We start from the raw sequence: 19,003 nt of genomic DNA, 5'->3' as shown, positions 1-19,003 counted from the left end.
GAAAGTTTTTATATTTGGTTGGGTAACCAGTTTAAAGATACGTGTGTTCAAGTTTACCTCTCTGCATCTGCTTTCCATCCTGAGCCCCTTGGCTCCCTTTTTGAATGTCCATGATTGTGAGCTGAGACCTCAATGCCCTGTGCTAATGAGACTGACTTGTCGATCCAATTTCCCTAGCCGCCTCCCTGCTAAGGTCTTTCTCATGACCTTTCTAAGCACGCACATCTTCCGGTCCCTCTCAAGTTGCACAGCTCTCTTTACATCATCACACCTTGTCCAGTTTCTCTGCTTTGACCCTGACCTGGAGACAGCTAGGAAGGCAGGGTAGGCCAGCATGGAGGCTTCTCAGTTATTCTTACCCACTCTTGTCTAGGAAACCATAGGACCTGGCACTGGGTCCTATGATTTTAACAAGTGCTGAATTTTAAGCATGCCTTTGTTTAGGAAAGGAGGGGTTAGAGCTACTGAGCACTAAGTTGCTTTTGGTTCGCCAGTTGGTATTGAGTAATATGTGGTACCAGCCGCTGTTACCAGGGCTGAAGCAGAATGCTAGCCTTCCTTATGGCTTTGTGAACTAAAGGGAAGATGGTTGAGGTCACTACCATAAGCAATTTATTATCCTAAACTGTGTCCCAAATGTTTGTCATTCCTCTCTGCTTTGAATACCTGTGTTCCTTGGGGACATAAAGGCATGTACCTTTCATTTCTTATCTGTCTTCCTACCTTGTATTTTGAAAAAATAACCATAGTTATCTTACCTGATATGAAGTACCCTCTTTTCCTGACTTGAATTTAGTCTCTAATCCCTTTTGTTGCAGTCCTTTGACTTGGAGTGAGATCAGGCTGGTGGCATGCCCTTTGTGTTATACGTATGAACAGAAATGTTCAAATCTCTACCTCCAGCATGCTAGCTGGACTTACTACAAGAGATCCTTGTTCATAAAACAAAAAATTCTAGGGAACTCAGTGGCACAGAGGAGGCCTGTTGGAGGAACAAAGATGGAAGGGCGTATATGTAAATTTTTAGGGCAATAGGCACTGCATCCCTATTTGAAGGGTAATCCACTGGCCAAACCATTCTTCCCATCAGTGATGGATGGCCTGTGCTGTTTAAGAGCCCTGCTCAGATCTGCTCTCTTCCTCCCGTCTTCAGAGCGTGTGTAGGCCTATGAAGGAGGGCAGACTTTAAAGTTACCCACTCCACTTGCTTCCCCAAGAGATGCCTCTCACCAGGTTTGCCCCCATCAGAGTCCCTGGCAGTTAGCAGTGCCTTGGGATGGCCAGTGACTGATCAGAGCTCTTTCCCTTACAGAGATGAAAAGAACCAATCCATCATAGTGAGCGGAGAGTCTGGAGCAGGGAAGACGGTGTCAGCCAAGTATGCCATGCGTTATTTTGCCACAGTTGGTGGCTCAGCCAGTGATACCAACATTGAAGAGAAGGTCCTGGCATCCAGTCCCATCATGGAGGTAAAGCCTTCCCAGGGATTCACTGAGGGTTGAATGTGGCATGGGCGATGAAGAGAATCTTTGAAGCAGTTCACCTAGGCAGCATTCACACCCCTCCTAGGTCAGGGGAGAGAGGGTGAAGGTACCTCTGAAACCTCAGGTTTGAAGATAATCTGACCTGGTCATGTCCTGCAGGGTCCCCGTGTTGGGTAGAATTTCTTCATGCTCTCTGTGTCCTTGGACACTGTGTATGCTATAGTAATGGCCCTTGACTGCTTGCTGTCACCTCTGCGGCCAGTCCCTTCTAGCTGCCATCATGGGTCACAAAATTAGCATCTCACAAGAACCAATAGATGCTTTGAAAGACTGTCTTCATAAGAAGACTGTTCTCATGCAGGCTGATGCAGACTCAAATTGGATACTTTTGTCTTTATGGAGAAGAGTGATGGAGAGCCAGCACACTTGGGACAACATCATTTCTGCTAAAGATCTTCAAAAACAGTTACCTGTGATGGCATGAAGTAGCATAGGCACACACTGTCTATTTCTTTGCCCTGTCTGGGTCCCATCATTGGCCAGGATGTATGGCAGGAACCTGGGTTGGATGGGCTCAGAGAACTTGAGTTCAGGCCACAGTTGTTCCTAAAAATTAGATCTTTCTATACCTCATAGTGGTTTAGGGTCAGATATCTCTATCTGTCTGTCTATCTACATTCCTACCTAGCAACCTACTTATCTACCTAACATTTCTCTATCTCTATCTCTTTCTATCTCTGTCTCTCCTCTTTAAAGGATTTATTCTGTTAGGGTAGGACTAAATGTCTTCCTAGCCTGGTTCACTTTGATTTTCCCACTGTTTTAGTTTTCCTTCTTTTGCTGTCCAGGAGCAACCTGAAGGAAGATAGGGCTTAGTTTATTTTACATGGTAAATCAGAGCAGGAATCTGTTGTATAAACCATAGATGAATGCTGCTCCCTGCCTCATGCTTAGGTAGCTTTTTTACATAGTCCCAGGATCACATGCCAAGGAATGGTGCTGCCCATGGTGGGCTGGGCCCTCCTGCATCAGTTAAAAATCAGGACAGTCCCTAACAGACACGCCCCAGACCAATCTGATGTAGATAATTCCTGAGTTGAGGATTGGCATTCCAATGACTCTAGGCCATGTTATGGTGGCAATCAAAGCCACTCTTGAAGCCAACACTCTTTTTATTGCCAGGGTTACATTCAGCTTACTCCTCCTCCAGGCTGGGCAGTCCCTTTGTTTTATTAAGAAAAAAATGTGGAAGCATTATGAAGAGAACAAGGGGGAAAAAATGACCCCCGTCCAACCGAAAGCCATGCATACTTTCTGTGTGTTAACCCTACTGTCACCAGCATGGCACCCGCAAAGGGTGATGTGGAGTGCTAAGGGAGACGAGGTGAAGGTGTTGACAAGCCGCAGGGGAGATGTGCAGGGCTGTCCCCTGACTGACTACTTGAAAGCTGGAGTCCAAGCCTGAAAAGGCCCTGGGAAAAAAGGGAGAAGGGGAAAAGCTGACGCTGACAAGAGTGTGAACAGCCCCTGTGGTGATGCCCAACAGACAGGTCACAGAGGCCTGAAGACAGTTCAAATGCTAAGTAAAGTGTGCGTGTTTGGGTAACTGGGCTAGTGACTGTATAGCTGGAAATGTTTTTCATCGAGTTTTATAGAAAAGCAGTTTCATTGTTTTCTTGGTATGCTGTTAGCACACAGAAAACTTCATTGTTATGGGGAAAGAGCTGTATTGCTAACAGAGTGTCTCCCTGGCTAGACTGATGTGTGCTGAAAACACCTTCCCCCCTTGTGTTAGGGTCTTCCTGTTAATTCCAAGGGAAGGAATTCCCTGTCACTGAGACGCAGGGCCATTTGGCACAAAACTCCAACCCATTTTGTAGTCCTTCCTCTCCACCACTAACATGTATTTAACTCCCTTAAATCCAGAGACTCGTGTCTGGTTGTCAGGATTTTATGGTGATTTTACTGACATTGCCCTCTTCAAAAAATCATTGCTTCTTCTTCTAGAAGTGAGTCTTCAGATGAGCAATTCTGCCATTTTGCTTCCCTGAAGGTCACAACTGGCTTGTAAAAGTTTAAGGGACATGCTTCCTGTCCCTCACAGTGAACTTTCCCTGTTCAGAACATAAAATGTACTATTTATTGGGTTTTACAGTAGCTGTCTGATTTTAATGATCTATACAAGAAGGGACTTGGAAAGTTGTATGTCAGTGGTTATCTGCCTGTTATAAAAAGCATCCTTGATAAAGTTGAATGGAGTTTGGCTTGGAAGGAAACAAACAGCACAGTTGAAATAATGTCTGGTTCTTTCTGGGCCTTCCATGGTCCCCTTTGCATCCCTTTCTATCCTTCTGCTTTTGACAAGTGCAGGAGTAAATTCAGAGTCTCAGGTCACAGCAGTTTTTGGCTGTTTAAGCAAATTTCTGTCTTCAGAATTGCTTTCCCAGGAAAGCTTTCCTTTCTGCTTAGTGACAAGAGACCAGCGGACCAAGAATTCAGAAGCCACCCTCATTATTCTTATATAAATTAGAGCGTGGCCAATGCAGAGAATAAAAACTAGAAGGAGAACTTCCGTTGACATAGCGCTCTGGAACTGGTAGGGTGCAGTGGTGCGCACCTTCATCCCAGTCCTTGGGTGGCAGAGGCAGGAGGATCTCTGTGAGTCAGAGGCCAGCCTGGCCTAGGTAGCAGGCTCCAGGGTGCCGAGCTGCACATCTGGAGATTGTGATTCAGAAGGGCTAGGAAAGAGACCAATACCTTGCATCCCCAGGAGCACCCATGTGGAGCGATGTTGGCTGATCCAGGTAGCAGCGCTGCAGAACCACCCACCTGTTCCAAAGACAAGGAGGGATTGTTGGCAGTGGGAAAGAATGACAGGATCCCTGCGGTAGTGTAGCCAGCGGATACTCCGTGTCCCTATGCATTACGGCCAACCTTTCCACAGGGAGCTGCAGCTTAAGCTTTTGTCCATGACACTCAGTTTGCCACAACATGCATTAGGAAGAGGCTTTCCGCAATAAAACCCTGTTGTCCAACACTCAGTTGGTATCCAGGTTAAGCTAAGTAGTCTTGGGCTTGTGACGGTGGGTCCTGCCCGTGGCCGCTGCTCGGAAGAGATCCATGGACCATGGTCTGGGCCTCCCTGATACCACATGTGTACCTGTGTTAAAGCGGCCAGGCCAGTGCTTTGCGACTCTCACTGTGTTTTCTCTCAAAGCAGACTGAAGGCACACTTTCCCCCTCGGTCAACTTTGAAAGTTCAGTGTATCTTTTAGGCAGATTTTCAGAGACATTGGACTTCTTTGAAAGATAAAATAGTTACTCTTGGCAAAGCAGAGAATTCTCCCTTCGATGTGTTATGACTGACCAAAGTAAATGTTAGTCACACTTGGAGCTCAGTGCAGGCAAGACACCATGTTAATAAAAATAAGACAAAAAGGGCCTTTTCAGAATTTTTTGTTGTGTACAATATACATGGCAAAAACATTCTACTTAGGCATATGATTCGGAGGCATGAGATGCATTGTTTGTGTATTCATCACTCCCATCCATTTTCAGAACATTCTCAGTACCTGAATAGAAACCCTGTTCCCACTGAACAATTACTTTTCCCTTCCCCAGGTCCTTGATAAACTGTTTTCAACCTCTTGTCTTTGAGTTTTACCACTCTGGGAACTCCATGTGAGTGACATATACTTCTGGTCCATGGATATCTGCTTAACTTTTCTTGGCATGATAATTTAAAGGTTCGCCCATATTTTAGCATTTATCAATACTTTGTCCTTATTATGGCTGGATATCTCAGTACACAAATTCACCATGATTTGTGTAGCCATTCCTCTCCTGATGGGTATGTGGTTGCTTGTGCCTTTTGGCTACTGTGAATACACCTCTTATGGATATTGATATGGAAGTTATTGATTTAAGTCTCTGCCCTGGGAATAGTTTTAAAGTATAATGGTTACTAATAAAGTATGTACTATCCACTACAGCTTGAATAAACTGTTGAGTTCTATGGGAATGATGTTTTGGCATGCTAGAAACAGAAGAGCAACATGCTTTCTCCCAGGTCTGAATGAGGAGTATAGACATGAGCCATCCTAATCACAATTGTGTATATACATACCATTGTTTGTGCCGCAGACATTAACTCTCCACCTTGTACAGCGTTGCTCCTTTGGAAGCCATCAGTGCTGAGGGCTCCTTCCATCAGACATGAGCCGTTAGTGCTATCTTTGGGGGAAAGCTTGAATTTGGTTGTGAAGAGGAGGCAGCAGAATCAGGAGGAACCCTGGCCGGGAATCAAGTGTTGCCAATTGAAAATGAGAAACTTTTTCTCTGCCGAAGTTGAGAGCACAACTTTTCAAATGTTCTGGGTTTAGCCTTCCTGTGTGTCAGGAAGCCATCAGCTTGTGGCTCCTCAGAGTGTCTCAATTAGGAGCAGCTGATTACTAGCTATTCTGCCTAGTCCCTGGGAAAAGTTCCTCAGCTCACCCCCAAGCAATCAGTTACTGTATCATGTCTCCTTGCTTTCACTGCAGACACCTCCTGGGGAGACAGAGAACTGGACACAGGCTGAGCATGCCAAGGGACAGTAGGCTGAGCTGAGTGGCAGCTTGCTGAATTATGCAGACTGGAGGCTAGGCCAGGGTTTGCTGGGGATAATTGGTGTGATTTGATGACACTGCTGGTGTGCTCTGACCCCATTTTTCTTAACAGCTCATGAGCATCCTAGGAGGGATTTGTTCCCAAGTCCGCACTGATTAGGAGAGCATTGCTAATCAGGAGACTGTTGGGGGCAGGGACGGAAAAACCAAGTCCAGGCCACAGGATCATGAAATCAGAGATGCAACTCTGAGAGCCACAGATACTTCCCCTACTGAAAGGAAGAAAGGTTAGAGGTACATCGAACAAAATGACAACAACCATGACCGAAAGTGTGATTTTTAGGATTTGATCTTCATTGTTTTAAGAATGGCTGCAGGTGTTTAACTGATTCTTAAAAGAATCTGCTTTCTACATGCCCTACATCGTGTGTTCTCTTCTGCAGCCTCACATTTCAGCCACTCCAAAGCTGTCTATTTTGAGACCCTCCTGTACTTTTGACCACACTGCACTTTCCTCCATTGGTAGTAGTCTGTCCTCTGTGGGATTCACTGCGTTTTCTCTTCTCCAGCCTTTGCTGTTATGATGGCGTGGCTACGTGTTCCCATCTCTTTTGCTTCCATAAAACTTAATGTCTGCTTCTCTGTCATGTAACCCAATATTAAAATTATTAATTGTAGAACTGTATATTACTATGCAAATTATACAGAAAAGTCTATTTGAGTGTCCCATTTCTGTATGTATAAACAGCAAAGAAAATGCAATGGTTTTTGTTTGGTTCATTTGTTTGTTTGAGCCAAGTACCATTCTATAGCTCTGGTTGTCCTGGAACTTGCTGTGTAGATCAGACTGTCCTTGAACTCACAGAGATCCTCCTGCCTCTGCCTACCAAGTGCTGAGATTAAAGATGTGAGCCACCACACCTGGCCTCTGGTAATGGATATAGTGTCTATTTTACAAGATAAGACATCTGAACTTCTTCACATTTGAAATTGCAAATTGGAACTTTTATTTGTTGACAGTAGTGACAATAGTCTTGTAATTCTCTACAAACTGGCTTTTGCCAATTGCAAACTCATGCTTAACATATGCAGTTGTCTGTGGGTTTTGAGGGTGGTAAAATATAGAAGTGTGCTGTGGTTGCTGGTGCTGTCCTAGGCAGTCCGGTGGGTTTCCATCAGGAGGGCCGGGCTGCCTACTTGCTATGCTGTATAGGTGACTACCAGTTATGCTTAGGTCTGTTAATCCCTCAGAATTACAAGATGGTGACAGTCATGCTTGGATACCACTAATGCTCACTAGTGGGAAATCTACAAAGAGAGATTTTACCTCACTGTGTGGCTGTTCTAACATTAGGGGCAAGAAGGTGTGGCTGACTGGGTTCTTTGCCTTATCCCATCAGGTACAGCTACACGGGAGCTTGCTGTTTTCAAGGTGGTTTGTTCTCAGAGATGCCTTCCCCTCGTTTTTCTGGAGAGGAAAAATATGCCGGTTGGTGCTTCTGCACTGTCCTCTACCGTCCTCCGCTCTGCCCTCTGAGCTAGGAAAGGCCTCGTTGAGGGGCTGGTATTGCTTTCTGTCGTCACTTCTGATTTGGCTCGGTCATTAGACTTGTGGAAGTTGCCCCTTTGTGAGGCAGCTTCTTGTCTGGCATGAGTGGTGGTGACCTGGGAGACAGCATGAAGGACTGTGGTTCTATGTAGTCTGCATCTAGACTTGAGAGCCCAGGCACACCTGAATTTAAATCTTGCCCACTTCCTAGCCCCTTGACCTTGAACAAACTATTTGACCCTCCCAGGCCCGTTTCCTGTAAGTAGATGAAAAGTGGTAGCTGTCTGTTAGGGTTCTTGTCCATGTTAACTGATACACTAAGCAGCCATAGACTCAAGTTGGGAGACCCTGGGAAGTTTAACTTTCCCAGCATTCTAGAGAGGACAGTTAGCTTTTCCATCTTCAAAACTGAAGTTTGACAATCGGCCATTTTCCACAGGGCTTAAGAGCTATTTGTGCAGTGCCCTAGAAGCGATTAATGTAGCTGTACATCCATCCTTTCCTGGAGGGGAAGGGTGTGTGCAGGCCCAGAAGCATGCATGGTAGGAGAAACTCTTCTGGCCTGTGGGGTCAGGGAGGGGTTATCTGCCTGTCTTCAGGTTTGGATCTGAACAAGAGGAGCTGGCAGGCATGGGGAGCTGTGGGAAGAGAATCTCAGCAAAGGGAGCAGTGAAGGCGAACCTTGTGTGAGTGTGGAGAACTGACATGACTGTTGAAGGGAAAAAAAGAAGTGTTCTGGTTTAGAGAGCTGAGCACCCAGTGCTAGAGGGATGCTTAGCAAGGGTGGCTGGGCTGCCGCCAGGGATGTGGCCATTTTGAGGTTCTCAAACTAAAGGGCAATGAGAGCCACTGAAGCATATTCCACCAATAATATAATCAGTTTCATGTTTTACACAAGTTGCTCTGTCAGTCAAGAGGAAAATTGACTCCAAGACATAAGAGCATGTATAGAGAGATAGTTGATGTTGTCCAGGACAAAGGTAGTGGTGATGTGGTTCAGGTCCATGCAGCAGGACAGAGGGAAACCAAAGCTGCTTGGCCAAAGGACATCACGGTGATGCCCTGGGGGTGTGATGGATGGGAAGAGTGGTGCTGGCAGAACCACTCCTCCAGCAGAGGGTGAGTGGTTCACTCAGCTACCTCCAGAGCAGGAATGGTGACAGTGATCTTCACAAAGCGTGAGTGTGTGTGGTAGAGGTCACCTTTTAGGTCTAGAAAGCAGTAGAGGCATGTCTTCAGCTCCATCATCACCTTCTTGCTCTCGGAGGCCAGCTGGGATTTGAAACTGGCAGATATAAGTAGTTGGAGTGTTGGATGGACCTGGCTGGCCTGGACTGAAGTGTGGGTTTGGACCTTTCTTTCACCCTCTTAGAGCTTCATGTCTTCTAGACCACTAAAAAGTTGCAGTGGGATTTTCCAATGATTTTACCACCTAAAAATGTGAATAAATAAGAGATTAAAATAAGAAAAATCTATTACTGGTATATTAGTTTTATGACATATAGAAAATTAATAGTCATATGAGACCAGTATTTAATGACTGATTTTTTTAAATTTATTTTTTATTAATTACAATTTATTCACTTTGTATCCCAGCTGTAGCCCTCTCCTTCACCCCTCCCAATCTCACCCTCCCTCCCTCTTCTCCTCCAATGTCCCTTCCCAAGTCCACTGATTGGAGAGGTCCTCCTCCCATTCCCTCTGACCCTAGCCTGTCAGGTCTCATCAGGACTGGCTGCATTGTCTTCCTCTGTGGTAAGGCTGCTCCCCCCTTGGGGGGGGTGGTCAAAGAGCCCACCACTGAGTTCATGTCAGAGACAGTCCCTGTTTCCCTTATAGGGAATCCACTTGGATACTGAGCTGCGGTGGGCTACATCTGAGCAGGGGATTCTAAGTTATATCCATGCATGGTCCTTGGTTAGAGTATCAGTCTCAGAAAAGACCCCTGGGCCCAGCTTTTTTTGGTTCTGTTGCGCTCCTTGTGGAGCTCCTGTCCCCTCCAGGTCTTTCTATCTCCCTTCTTTCATAAGAGTGCTTGTACTCTGCCCAAAGTTTGACTATGAGTCTCAGCATCTACTTCAGTACCCTGTGGGTAGAGTCTTTCAGAGGCCCTCCATGGTAGGCTCCTATCCCATTCCCTGTTTTTTTCCCTCTTCCAATGTCCATCCCGTTTGCCTTTCTGAATGAGAAAATTAGGAATAGCGCTTCCTCAAGATCCAGCTATACCACTCCTAGGCACATACCCAAAAGCTGCTCAAGTATACAACAAGGACATTTAGTCAAAGCTGTTCATAGCAGCTTTATTTGTAATAGCCAGAATCTGGAAACAACCCAGATGTCCCTCAGTTGAGGAATGGATACAGAAATTGTCGTACATTTACATAATGGAATACTACTCAGAAATTAAAAACAAGAAAATCATGAAATTTGCAGGCAAATGGTGGGATACTGAGTAAGGTATCCCAGAAGGAGAAAGACACACAAGTGGAGATTAGACATATAATATAGGATAAACCTACTAAAATTTGTACACCTAAAGAAGCTAAGCAAGAAGGAGGACCCTGGGTAAGAAAATGACAGATTTTAAAGACTATTCGGGATGGATGTGACAGCACACACCTTTAATTCCAGAACTCAGGAGGATTGCTATGAGTTGGAGGGCAGACTGGTCTGCATAGCAAATTCAAGGCCAGTTGGAGTACATAGAGATCTCGTCTCAAAAATAAAAATATTTATAGTATTCAGTCTGTGGCCTGGCTGTGTAGGCAATGATCCCTACCGTGGGTGACTTCCTGATCTGCCCTAGTAATGAACTGGGTCGTCATGTCATTTGGTGGCCTTTCCTGTGCCATTCTCCCGTGGGGAAAAGCACTTGGCTGCTTGATTGTGTGAAGATCAAAGTAGCTTAAGCACAGCAGATGGTATTCTCTCACAGAACATAGGGCACGAGCAAGTGCTGATTTGATGGTTCCAGAACATCAAAGCCAGGGTCTCTGACTCTAGATCTTTCCTTCATGGGCCTTCAGTGGCTGGTGGCTCCATCCCATGTATATTCTAGACAGAAAGGGGAAGAGAAGAGGAACAGCAGGTTAGAATATCTCTTACCTTCTGTTTTGCCTTTAAAAAGTCTTCTACTCAACTGATTTCTCTTAAGGGTAGCCAGCAATTTTAAAAGGGGCTGAAAACTGAAGTTGGTTTTGGTTTAGTTTTAAGCAAACCAAGCAGAACGTCTCACTCAGCCTGTTGTCTTCACGATAGCAGAGGTGTATGTACAGAAGGGAAGAAGAGGTACCGTGCTGGCACAGGCCTAAAGTCTTGAAGTCAAGAAGCCCATGGGGTGGGCGGTGTAGGGGAGATGCATGCCTACTTTGCTGGCTGAGTCCCTTGCCTTCACTTTTCACACATTTCTATTGTCTGTTCATGCAGGCCATTGGGAATGCCAAGACCACTCGGAATGACAACAGCAGCCGCTTTGGGAAGTACATTGAGATTGGCTTTGATAAAAAGTATCACATCATCGGGGCCAACATGAGGACCTACTTGCTGGAGAAGTCCAGAGTGGTCTTTCAGGTGAGTGGCAGGACTCTGTCATTTGGGTTTCATCACCATTATTGTTCTACACACTCCCTTTGCTCACAGAGTGGCCCATCTTTCGGCCTGGGTCAACATTCTTGTTTACTTTCTTCTCTTTCAGAGTAAATATTCATGTGGACTAAGCATTTACACAGTATTGCTTTGCCTGTTGTGTGTTAAGCCTGTGCTAGATCCAGGGATAAAGAACAGGGCAGTCTTCTTGTGGCTTTACAGTCTTATCATTAGAGAGTGTTTTAGGCAGGGCCTGGGTTTTAGCTTTCCAGGAACCTGCTTGCCTAATGAGTCAAAATATGTGTGTGGCTAGATAGATAGGCGTATATGCCGAAATAAAATAATGCGCACACACACACACAAAGACATACACACACATACTCTCAGCCATATATTTGGTTTCCTAGGAACTAGTGTGAATAAATACCACTCGTTTCTTCCCCACCATGGTCCTTGATTGCTCTCTGTCAATCCTCCTTTTCCTCCTGCTCAGCTCTCCTTGATCTCTGCCTGACCCATTTCTTCCTGGTTCGGGTGATGGTCAGTGCTACTGGCAACCTCAGCCATCACTGTCCTGCAGCAGCTTGGCTCTCTCCTCACTGGGCTGAGGTGGCCTGATTCCATAGAGACAATGGTGGCCCTGATTGGTGTCTGCACCTTGCTTTTCCTCAGGAACCCCAGAGTCTCCTGAGTGGCTTCTTAGTGACGACTCCCTGATAATGGGTAACAAACATTTCATGACCTTTTAGAGCAGCTCACCCTTCCCTCACAGGTTGCTTCAGCAGTCCCAAGTCTTTCCTCCATTATAGCAGAAGGAGCAGGCAGCTTTGCTGGGTGGGCTGACAAGCTGCCTGTACTCCATGCTGGCTTTGAACTTTCCCCTTCCGTGGCTGTCTCTTCCCAGGCCTCCTAAATATTTCTACACCACCACCCCCAGCCCCAACCCTGCTGATTTAAGGTCATTCTAGTCACAAGCACCCACCCAAAGTCCCCAGGGACCTTCCTGACTGCCTGGCCCAACAGAATAGACAAGCTCTGCTTTAACTTCGTTCCAAGTCCCACACGAGAAAGGGAGCTCCCAACAGGAAGATAAAGGTCTTACAAGAGCCAGTCAAGCAGTAAGGAAGATAGTGTTTGCTAACTGACCCACCATTTGTGGCACAGTAGTGGTGTTTAATGTCTAAAGAAAAGGAAATGCCTGCTTCTACATAAGCCAGGAGGTAAAAAGTCCTCACAGGAGAAGTGGACCCTGTCATAGCAAGTGGAAAATAGGGCGGTTGAAAAACTGCAGGTGGCCTGGCATGGATGAAAAACTGGAGGGAGGATGGTCTCAGCTCATGCCACCCGATGGAACATCTGGGATCAGAGTGGCTGAGGAGATGCTCCTGGGAATCACTGCCTAAACCCAATCTCCTTTTCCTCCCCCAGGCAGAAGATGAGAGGAATTACCACATCTTTTACCAGCTCTGTGCCGCTGCCAGCCTTCCTGAATTTAAAGAGCTCGCTTTAAGTAAGTCAGCAGGCACCCAGGCTCCTCTGCAAGGACAGTTGCTGTGGCCGGTAGCTAAGAGCTCTGCCCAGGACCCTCAGTTGTGGGTTCTTGTCCTCGCTACTGTGCTCCTGTACCTCAGTCCTGTCAGAATCTTACTGCAAGTTAGTAAAGCGGCATTAACTGTGTCCAGGCTTCCTGCGAGGAACGAGCTGTAGGGATGGAAATGTATTTTGCAGAGCAGGTGTCACCACTTTAAAAGATGCGTCACAGGGCTGATGGTTCAGCCATTCAAGTGGTTGTCGGACCTGTGTTTGTATCCCCAAAAAGCCATGTATGAATGAATGCATGTGGTAACTTTAGCACTCAGGCATGGAGACATGAATTCCTGAAGTTCAGTGGCCAACCAGTCTGCCTAGCTGGAATAGATGGGCTCAGGTTCAGTAACAGGCTCTGTGTCAAACAATAGGGGACAGATATGATCAAGGAAGCCACCTAATGTGACCCTTGCCTAAATGGATGTGCACACACCTGCACACGTGCACACACACATACACACACACACACACACACACACACACACACACATATATATATATATATATATATATATATATATACACACACACATATATATTTGTATATGTTGCTGGCCATGGTGGGAAAGGCTACAGAACACACAGATGAGGCTTAAGTCACCACAGAGTCACAGTTGAGACAAGTGAGATTCAGTACTGCGAAACTGTGGGTCCTTTTTGAACAGGCATGGAAGCTTCTAGTGTATTCGTGGTGGAGCTATGGAGTGGAATGGGATAACCAAAGTGTGTCATCACTTCCACAGCCAATACAGTGACTAGCTTGTCCCCTATCGAATGAGTGAGCCCATCCATCCATCCATCCATCCATCCATCCATCTATCCATCTATCTTTCCCCCGTGAATGCATTAGCAAGTCCCTCTTGCTCTGAAGCATTGATATGGAATGGTAGTGGGCAAGCTTTTATTCCTGGCATCTCTTCTTGGGCTGGGGACCTTGCTTCATCTGTCTGGGTTGGGATGGAGTCTTGGTTTTGGAACCTCAGAACCTGAGTGATGACAGCCCATTCTGGAGCCGAGCAGCATCCTATCCTCAGCCTGTCATCTGTACTTGGGTCTGTGTGGGAGGAGCCTTGGCTGAAAGTGGATGTGAAGAGTTGGTTTGTTGGAAAAGGTCGGTTGGTCTTTTCAGCTCAGTGATAGACAGATTGCTGAGGCTATGTCCTCAAATCCCAGCTGTCCTGAGATCTGGGTAGCACCAGATCCAGCTGTGTCGCTAGAAGCTAAAATCCATCAAGTGCTGTCTTAGCCACAGCAGCTCTTATAAAAGAAAGCATTTAATTAGGGGCCGGCTTGCAGGTTCAGAGGTTCAGTGCATCTTTATCATGGTGTGCGCATAGCTGAGAGCTGCGTCCTGATCTGCAAGCTGAGAAAGAGACTGGGTTTGGCATGGGATTTTGAAACCTCAAATGCCAGTCTCAGTAACACTTCTCCCAACAAGGCCACACCTCCTAACCTTTCTAATCCTTTAAAATAGTGCCATTTCCTGGTGACTAAGCATGTGAATATATGAGCTTTTGGAGGCAACTCTTACTCAAACCCATGAATCATTCCAGGATTTGCTTCCTTCCTGATAATCTCCTGTGGTATTCGTTTATCTATCACACAGTTCAGGCCATGGTAATGCAGTACTGTGTGACCCAGCTGTGGATTCTTCCACAGCTTAGTCTGTCAGTTACAGCATTGGGTGGGAAGTACTGTGTTCCAGGAAGCACCATCTCAGCCAAAGTCTCCCCTCGGAAAAGGACACACTGGATGCCACCCACTGTGCTGGTCTGTCCTGTTGTGCGGTGGTGGCAAGTCTAGTCCTTCCAGGGATATCATAACTTTCTGAGTACAAATAGTGTACGCCACCAGGCTAGTCAGGGCAGGTTCTCAGTGGCCCTTGCTTGAGCGCTGGTCTGACCTGGGGCCTTTTGGGTTAGATGCCAGTTTTTAGTCACAAGTGGCCAGATAAGCAGCCATGATATAGACAACTGTCATTCTCCTCTTATCTTCCCAGAGTGGGGGTGGGGTTTCCATGGCCAGCCTGTAGAATCTGTTTTTTTCAAAGATCAGTTTTATGGAGAATCAAATACGGACATGACCCACCAAGCTGGCCACTTTGTCCTGAGTGGACTTTTACTAGGGAAGTTCTCTAACTTTTTCATTTACATGAGTTGAATTGAGGCTTAAAATGGCTTTTCCCTGTTCCCAGTTTGTGCAAGGTGCAGACTCCCTGGGCTCCTGACAGAATCCTTGAAAATTACCCAATTCAATCAATTTCTTACATCTTAGAGAGAACTGAAGAGCCTGTGATAAGCTCTTGTGGGTGGATTGGCTATGAGCTGTGAAGCATGGTTTTTGGTTTCACTGATAAATAGCTGAGAAAGTCAAATAAATGAGACTAGCCGGAAGCTCCGGGCGATTCTGTAGACACCGTTATCCTTGTCTTGTTCTTAACCTACAACACCATACAAAAACCTCTGTAGGACTGGTGCCCTGACATAACTTGTGGAGGCCAAGGATTTGTGTCCTGTCACCCATATTCTTCCTCCACCCCATTGTTGTTCTTTATATTTAAAACGACCCTGGGAAATTTAGAAACAAAGTCCTGTGAGGATTTTTGTCACAGAATAAGTGTTGATAAAGCTTCCATCGTCCTTAAATACATTGTCAGGTGATTAAAGAAGTTCCCTTTCCTTTTTACCCTCTTCGGTGTATTGGCATTATGGACTTGGCAGAGGCCAGAGTAACAGCCTCCCTAGGTGAGATCTAAGCTCTGTGACATTGACCCTGATGTTTGGTGCTCCAAGCATAGACTGATGGTCTCTTTGTGGTCTTTTGACTGCCTGAGCTAGAGTCTGTCTGGTGAACCAGTTAATAGGTGTTGTGGTATATACTTCTACTTGGAAATTCTTAGAAGAGAGAGGGGGGCCAAGAAGGAGAGAGAGATCAGAACTGGGTGATGAGAGAAGGTGTGGTGGGTAGGAAAGACAGTGCTGGCTTCATGGCCCTGACTAGAGGGGGATGAGCTGCAGCCAGCCAGGCAGATGGGGAAGGACTAACTGGATGCTGCTTGCGTGTCTCTTACTAACGGGGTCTGTTGTGTGATGACAACTGGCAGCTGCAGGTGGGTGGAAAGAAAGGGGAGAGGGGTGACCTTGTTGGTGGCTGTGAGGTCCTTCGGCAGGTGGCCTCTGCAATGATGAGCCTTAGCCTAAGACACAACCCAACTGGACCTGAGTTTGGACATACAGAGCAGGGAAGGTGGGGGTGGTCTGTCAGACTCAGACCTGCCCACAGATAGGGCCCTAGCTGTTGATAGTAAAAGATCTTCTGGAGATGCTGAAAATGCCTTCCTTCCAACGTAGAAGCCAGATGTCTTCCTTCAGTCTCTAGTGACTCTGTTGTCTTGGCTGACATTCAGTAATGAGTTTAAAAAAAAAAAAAAAAAAACAAAGTCATGGGATGCTAAAGATCAATCATCTCTTTAAGGAAATGTTCAAGTAGTGGGCTCCCCATCCTGGTCATCCCCTGGTGAGCCTGTTCATCCCCTTAGGATGCTGGAGTCCTCAGTTTACAAGCTGAGAGTGGGAGCAAGTGCAGTAAGTTCTCTTTTTGCGGCACTGGGAAAGTTGCCAGGTAAACTATTTTGAAAAGTAAGGTCTAAGAGGAGGAACTACTTTATTATTAACTTTTGAATCTGTCCTTGCTCAGCACCCTGAGCTTGTGGAGTAATTAGCTATGAAAGTGCTAAGTATGTTTTGAGCATAAGTCATACAGATTTACTTCTATTGAACCTCTGACTGGAAAAAGGGCTGAAGTCCTTTCTGCTCCAGCTCAAGAACCTTGGCCTTCTCTCACATACATGTGTTGAGTTAATCCTCTAGGAGACCTCTCAGCACTCAGTAGATGGTCTGTGCATGCCTCTCTACTTCTTCCTGTTCAAGTATTGGTCTAGCATATGGTAGTCTTGGTTGTATTGTCAACGTGTACTTCAGTGCTGACTTCTGATACTTTCCAGCTGGGCCTGGCAGCGTTTCGTGCTTAGTTCTCCAGAACTGTTGGCTGAATGCATTGTGGACTGGGACATGGATGTTACATAGGAGCACCAGGACATGGGTAGAGAGGAGAAAGGAGAGGTGGATAGGGGCTGTTGAGAGCATGACAAATGGAAGGGCTGAGGAGCTGCTGCAAGGAGGCTGGTGTGTGTAGAACACAAAGATGAAGAAGAAAGGGCCAGGCTGTGAGTCTGGAGGAGTAGGGGTGTCCATGTCACAAAAGGTTTAGAACATTGACCCTTGCCCTGATGGCAATGAGACTGTTGGAGGCCTTTGTGCAGGAGAGTGATGTAACTGCAGTTACCAGCATTGTGGGGGTGGGTTTGGGAGAATGAAAGCCAAAATACAAACATAGGTTTAGAATCTTTTGCAATATTTCCTCTGCAACACTTACTAAAGGTCAGACCTTCAGCAATGGTAGTCAGCATGGAGAAAGAAAATATACCATAGATGTTCTTAGAAGATAAATGGAAGAATGCAGTGCTGATGGGCTTGGAGTCATTGTGGAGCTGATGTGTGCATGCCCAGGTCTCGGGGAAAGGATTTACTGGATGGTTTTTAGGGAAAGAGGAAAAGCAGTGCGTGTCCCAAAGGAAAGAGAGAATAGACAGAGGTAGTGGCTGAAGAGAGGGAGCAAGGTAGGAAAGGGAACACAGAGAGTTAAGAGGATGGAGATCAGATCCGAGGAGAGCGAGGGCAAGAGGACAGAAGGCCTGTAGAGAAAAGAGAAACTGAGGGTTCCCTGACTTTGGAAAGTACACAAAGACAGTCACGGCACCCTCCACTGCCCCGTACTTGTCAAATGTGGCTGCGGGATGAGGCCCACCTGAGGACATAAGTATGAGGTTCTAGGATATGATTCTAAGTACACACCTTCCTTGTGTGTTAGGTCCTTCAGAGGCTCAAATCTGAATTAAATGGTGGCGAACTGAATTCCCCATGACCTGTTTATCTTACCAACACGTTCACCATGCCGCCTTTACATGCACACAGCACACACCTTAAGTATAATACAAGTTTCTCTATTATTCAGTCTTCTTTCTCATTTTTCACACCTCACCTCCTCCCTCCCACAGCATGTGCAGAGGACTTCTTCTACACATCCCATGGAGGGAGCACGACTATCGAGGGTGTCGATGATGCAGAAGATTTTGAGAAGACTCGACAGGCCTTCACGCTGCTTGGTAAGGAGCTTGAATGAGAGCAGCCTGCACCGGGGTCTGATCCCATGGAGAGGAGGAAGTAAGGCGAGGTTTCACTGGCTTCCCTGCTGAGTGAGTCCTCTGAGTGTCGGTGAATGACCTCTTACACTCTGACCTCTCTCAGTCCATAGTCCGCAAACGTTAGGATTTGGAGCTTCCTCAGAAATATGCTTTTGAGCCAAGTGCCTTAAAATATCTGGCTGCTTCCTCAGGTGCTGAAAAACAGCCCAGCATAGCCATGTCTTTGTGTGTGTGGTCTGGGTTCAGAGGCAACATGTGCCCCCAGAAAGACCCTCCCACTCAGCCAGACCACCTGTGCACGAGACACAGCATCTGGGCTGAACCCTGCGGCACTTGGACTGCAGGTGTGCTAGCCCTGTGTGGCAGTCCTCGAGTTCTATGTGACCTTCAGTAGCAAATGGGCTTGGTACAGCTGGGGAAAATTGTCCTTACCCCAGTCTGTTTTAGGGGGAGAAGCACCCCCAGGTTTGTGAGATGAAAAGTGATTCTTTCTTGATTGGGAAATTAAAACAGTCAATCCTGGGGCCTGTCGCCAGACAAGGGGAAGCATAAGGTGGCCTGAAACTCAGAACGTGACTCAGGGCCACGGAGTCTTCCCCACCCCTTCTCTGTCAGAGATAAAGCATTTGGCGCCTCTGTCAGGTTGCTCAGAACAGCATCTGTTCAGTTCTGTGGTATGAGCCAAGTTTTGTCAGTGTCCAAATTAAACGTGATCAAGCTGGACACACTCTAGTCTCTAAGGGGAGGAAATGAGGGGCTTGTGTGCTGTGGTCCCGGTGTGATCACTTCTCTGGGTAGCTGGCACCTGAGTAGAATTCATCTTTTGTGCCCGTGATTTACCAGGAGACAGAAAGTTCTGGGGTTATTCCATCATGAAAACAGCATCGTTATAATTGGAGCAACAGGACGTGATTAACCGTGGAAAGGG

The 19,003-nt window shown here is 46.4% G+C and overlaps 1 protein-coding gene across 4 annotated transcripts in view; it reads left to right on the top strand.

Moving 5' to 3' along the window:
- Myo5b (myosin VB) overlaps nucleotides 1-19,003 on the top strand; it is a 300,504-nt gene that overhangs the window by 163,705 nt on the left and 117,796 nt on the right. For all 4 annotated transcript variants that reach the window (XM_060377047.1, XM_060377045.1, XM_060377046.1 and 1 more), the window contains exons 5-8: nucleotides 1,313-1,469; nucleotides 11,067-11,210; nucleotides 12,654-12,735; nucleotides 17,929-18,036. In XM_060377047.1, coding sequence (XP_060233030.1) covers nucleotides 1,313-1,469; nucleotides 11,067-11,210; nucleotides 12,654-12,735; nucleotides 17,929-18,036 — 491 coding nt within the window. The remainder of the gene's footprint in view (nucleotides 1-1,312; nucleotides 1,470-11,066; nucleotides 11,211-12,653; nucleotides 12,736-17,928; nucleotides 18,037-19,003) is intronic.

The sequence above is a fragment of the Meriones unguiculatus genome, chromosome 2 (assembly GCF_030254825.1).
Source record: "Meriones unguiculatus strain TT.TT164.6M chromosome 2, Bangor_MerUng_6.1, whole genome shotgun sequence".
NCBI classification, from domain to species: Eukaryota; Metazoa; Chordata; class Mammalia; order Rodentia; family Muridae; genus Meriones; species Meriones unguiculatus.
This window is presented reverse-complemented; position numbering and strand designations above follow the sequence as displayed.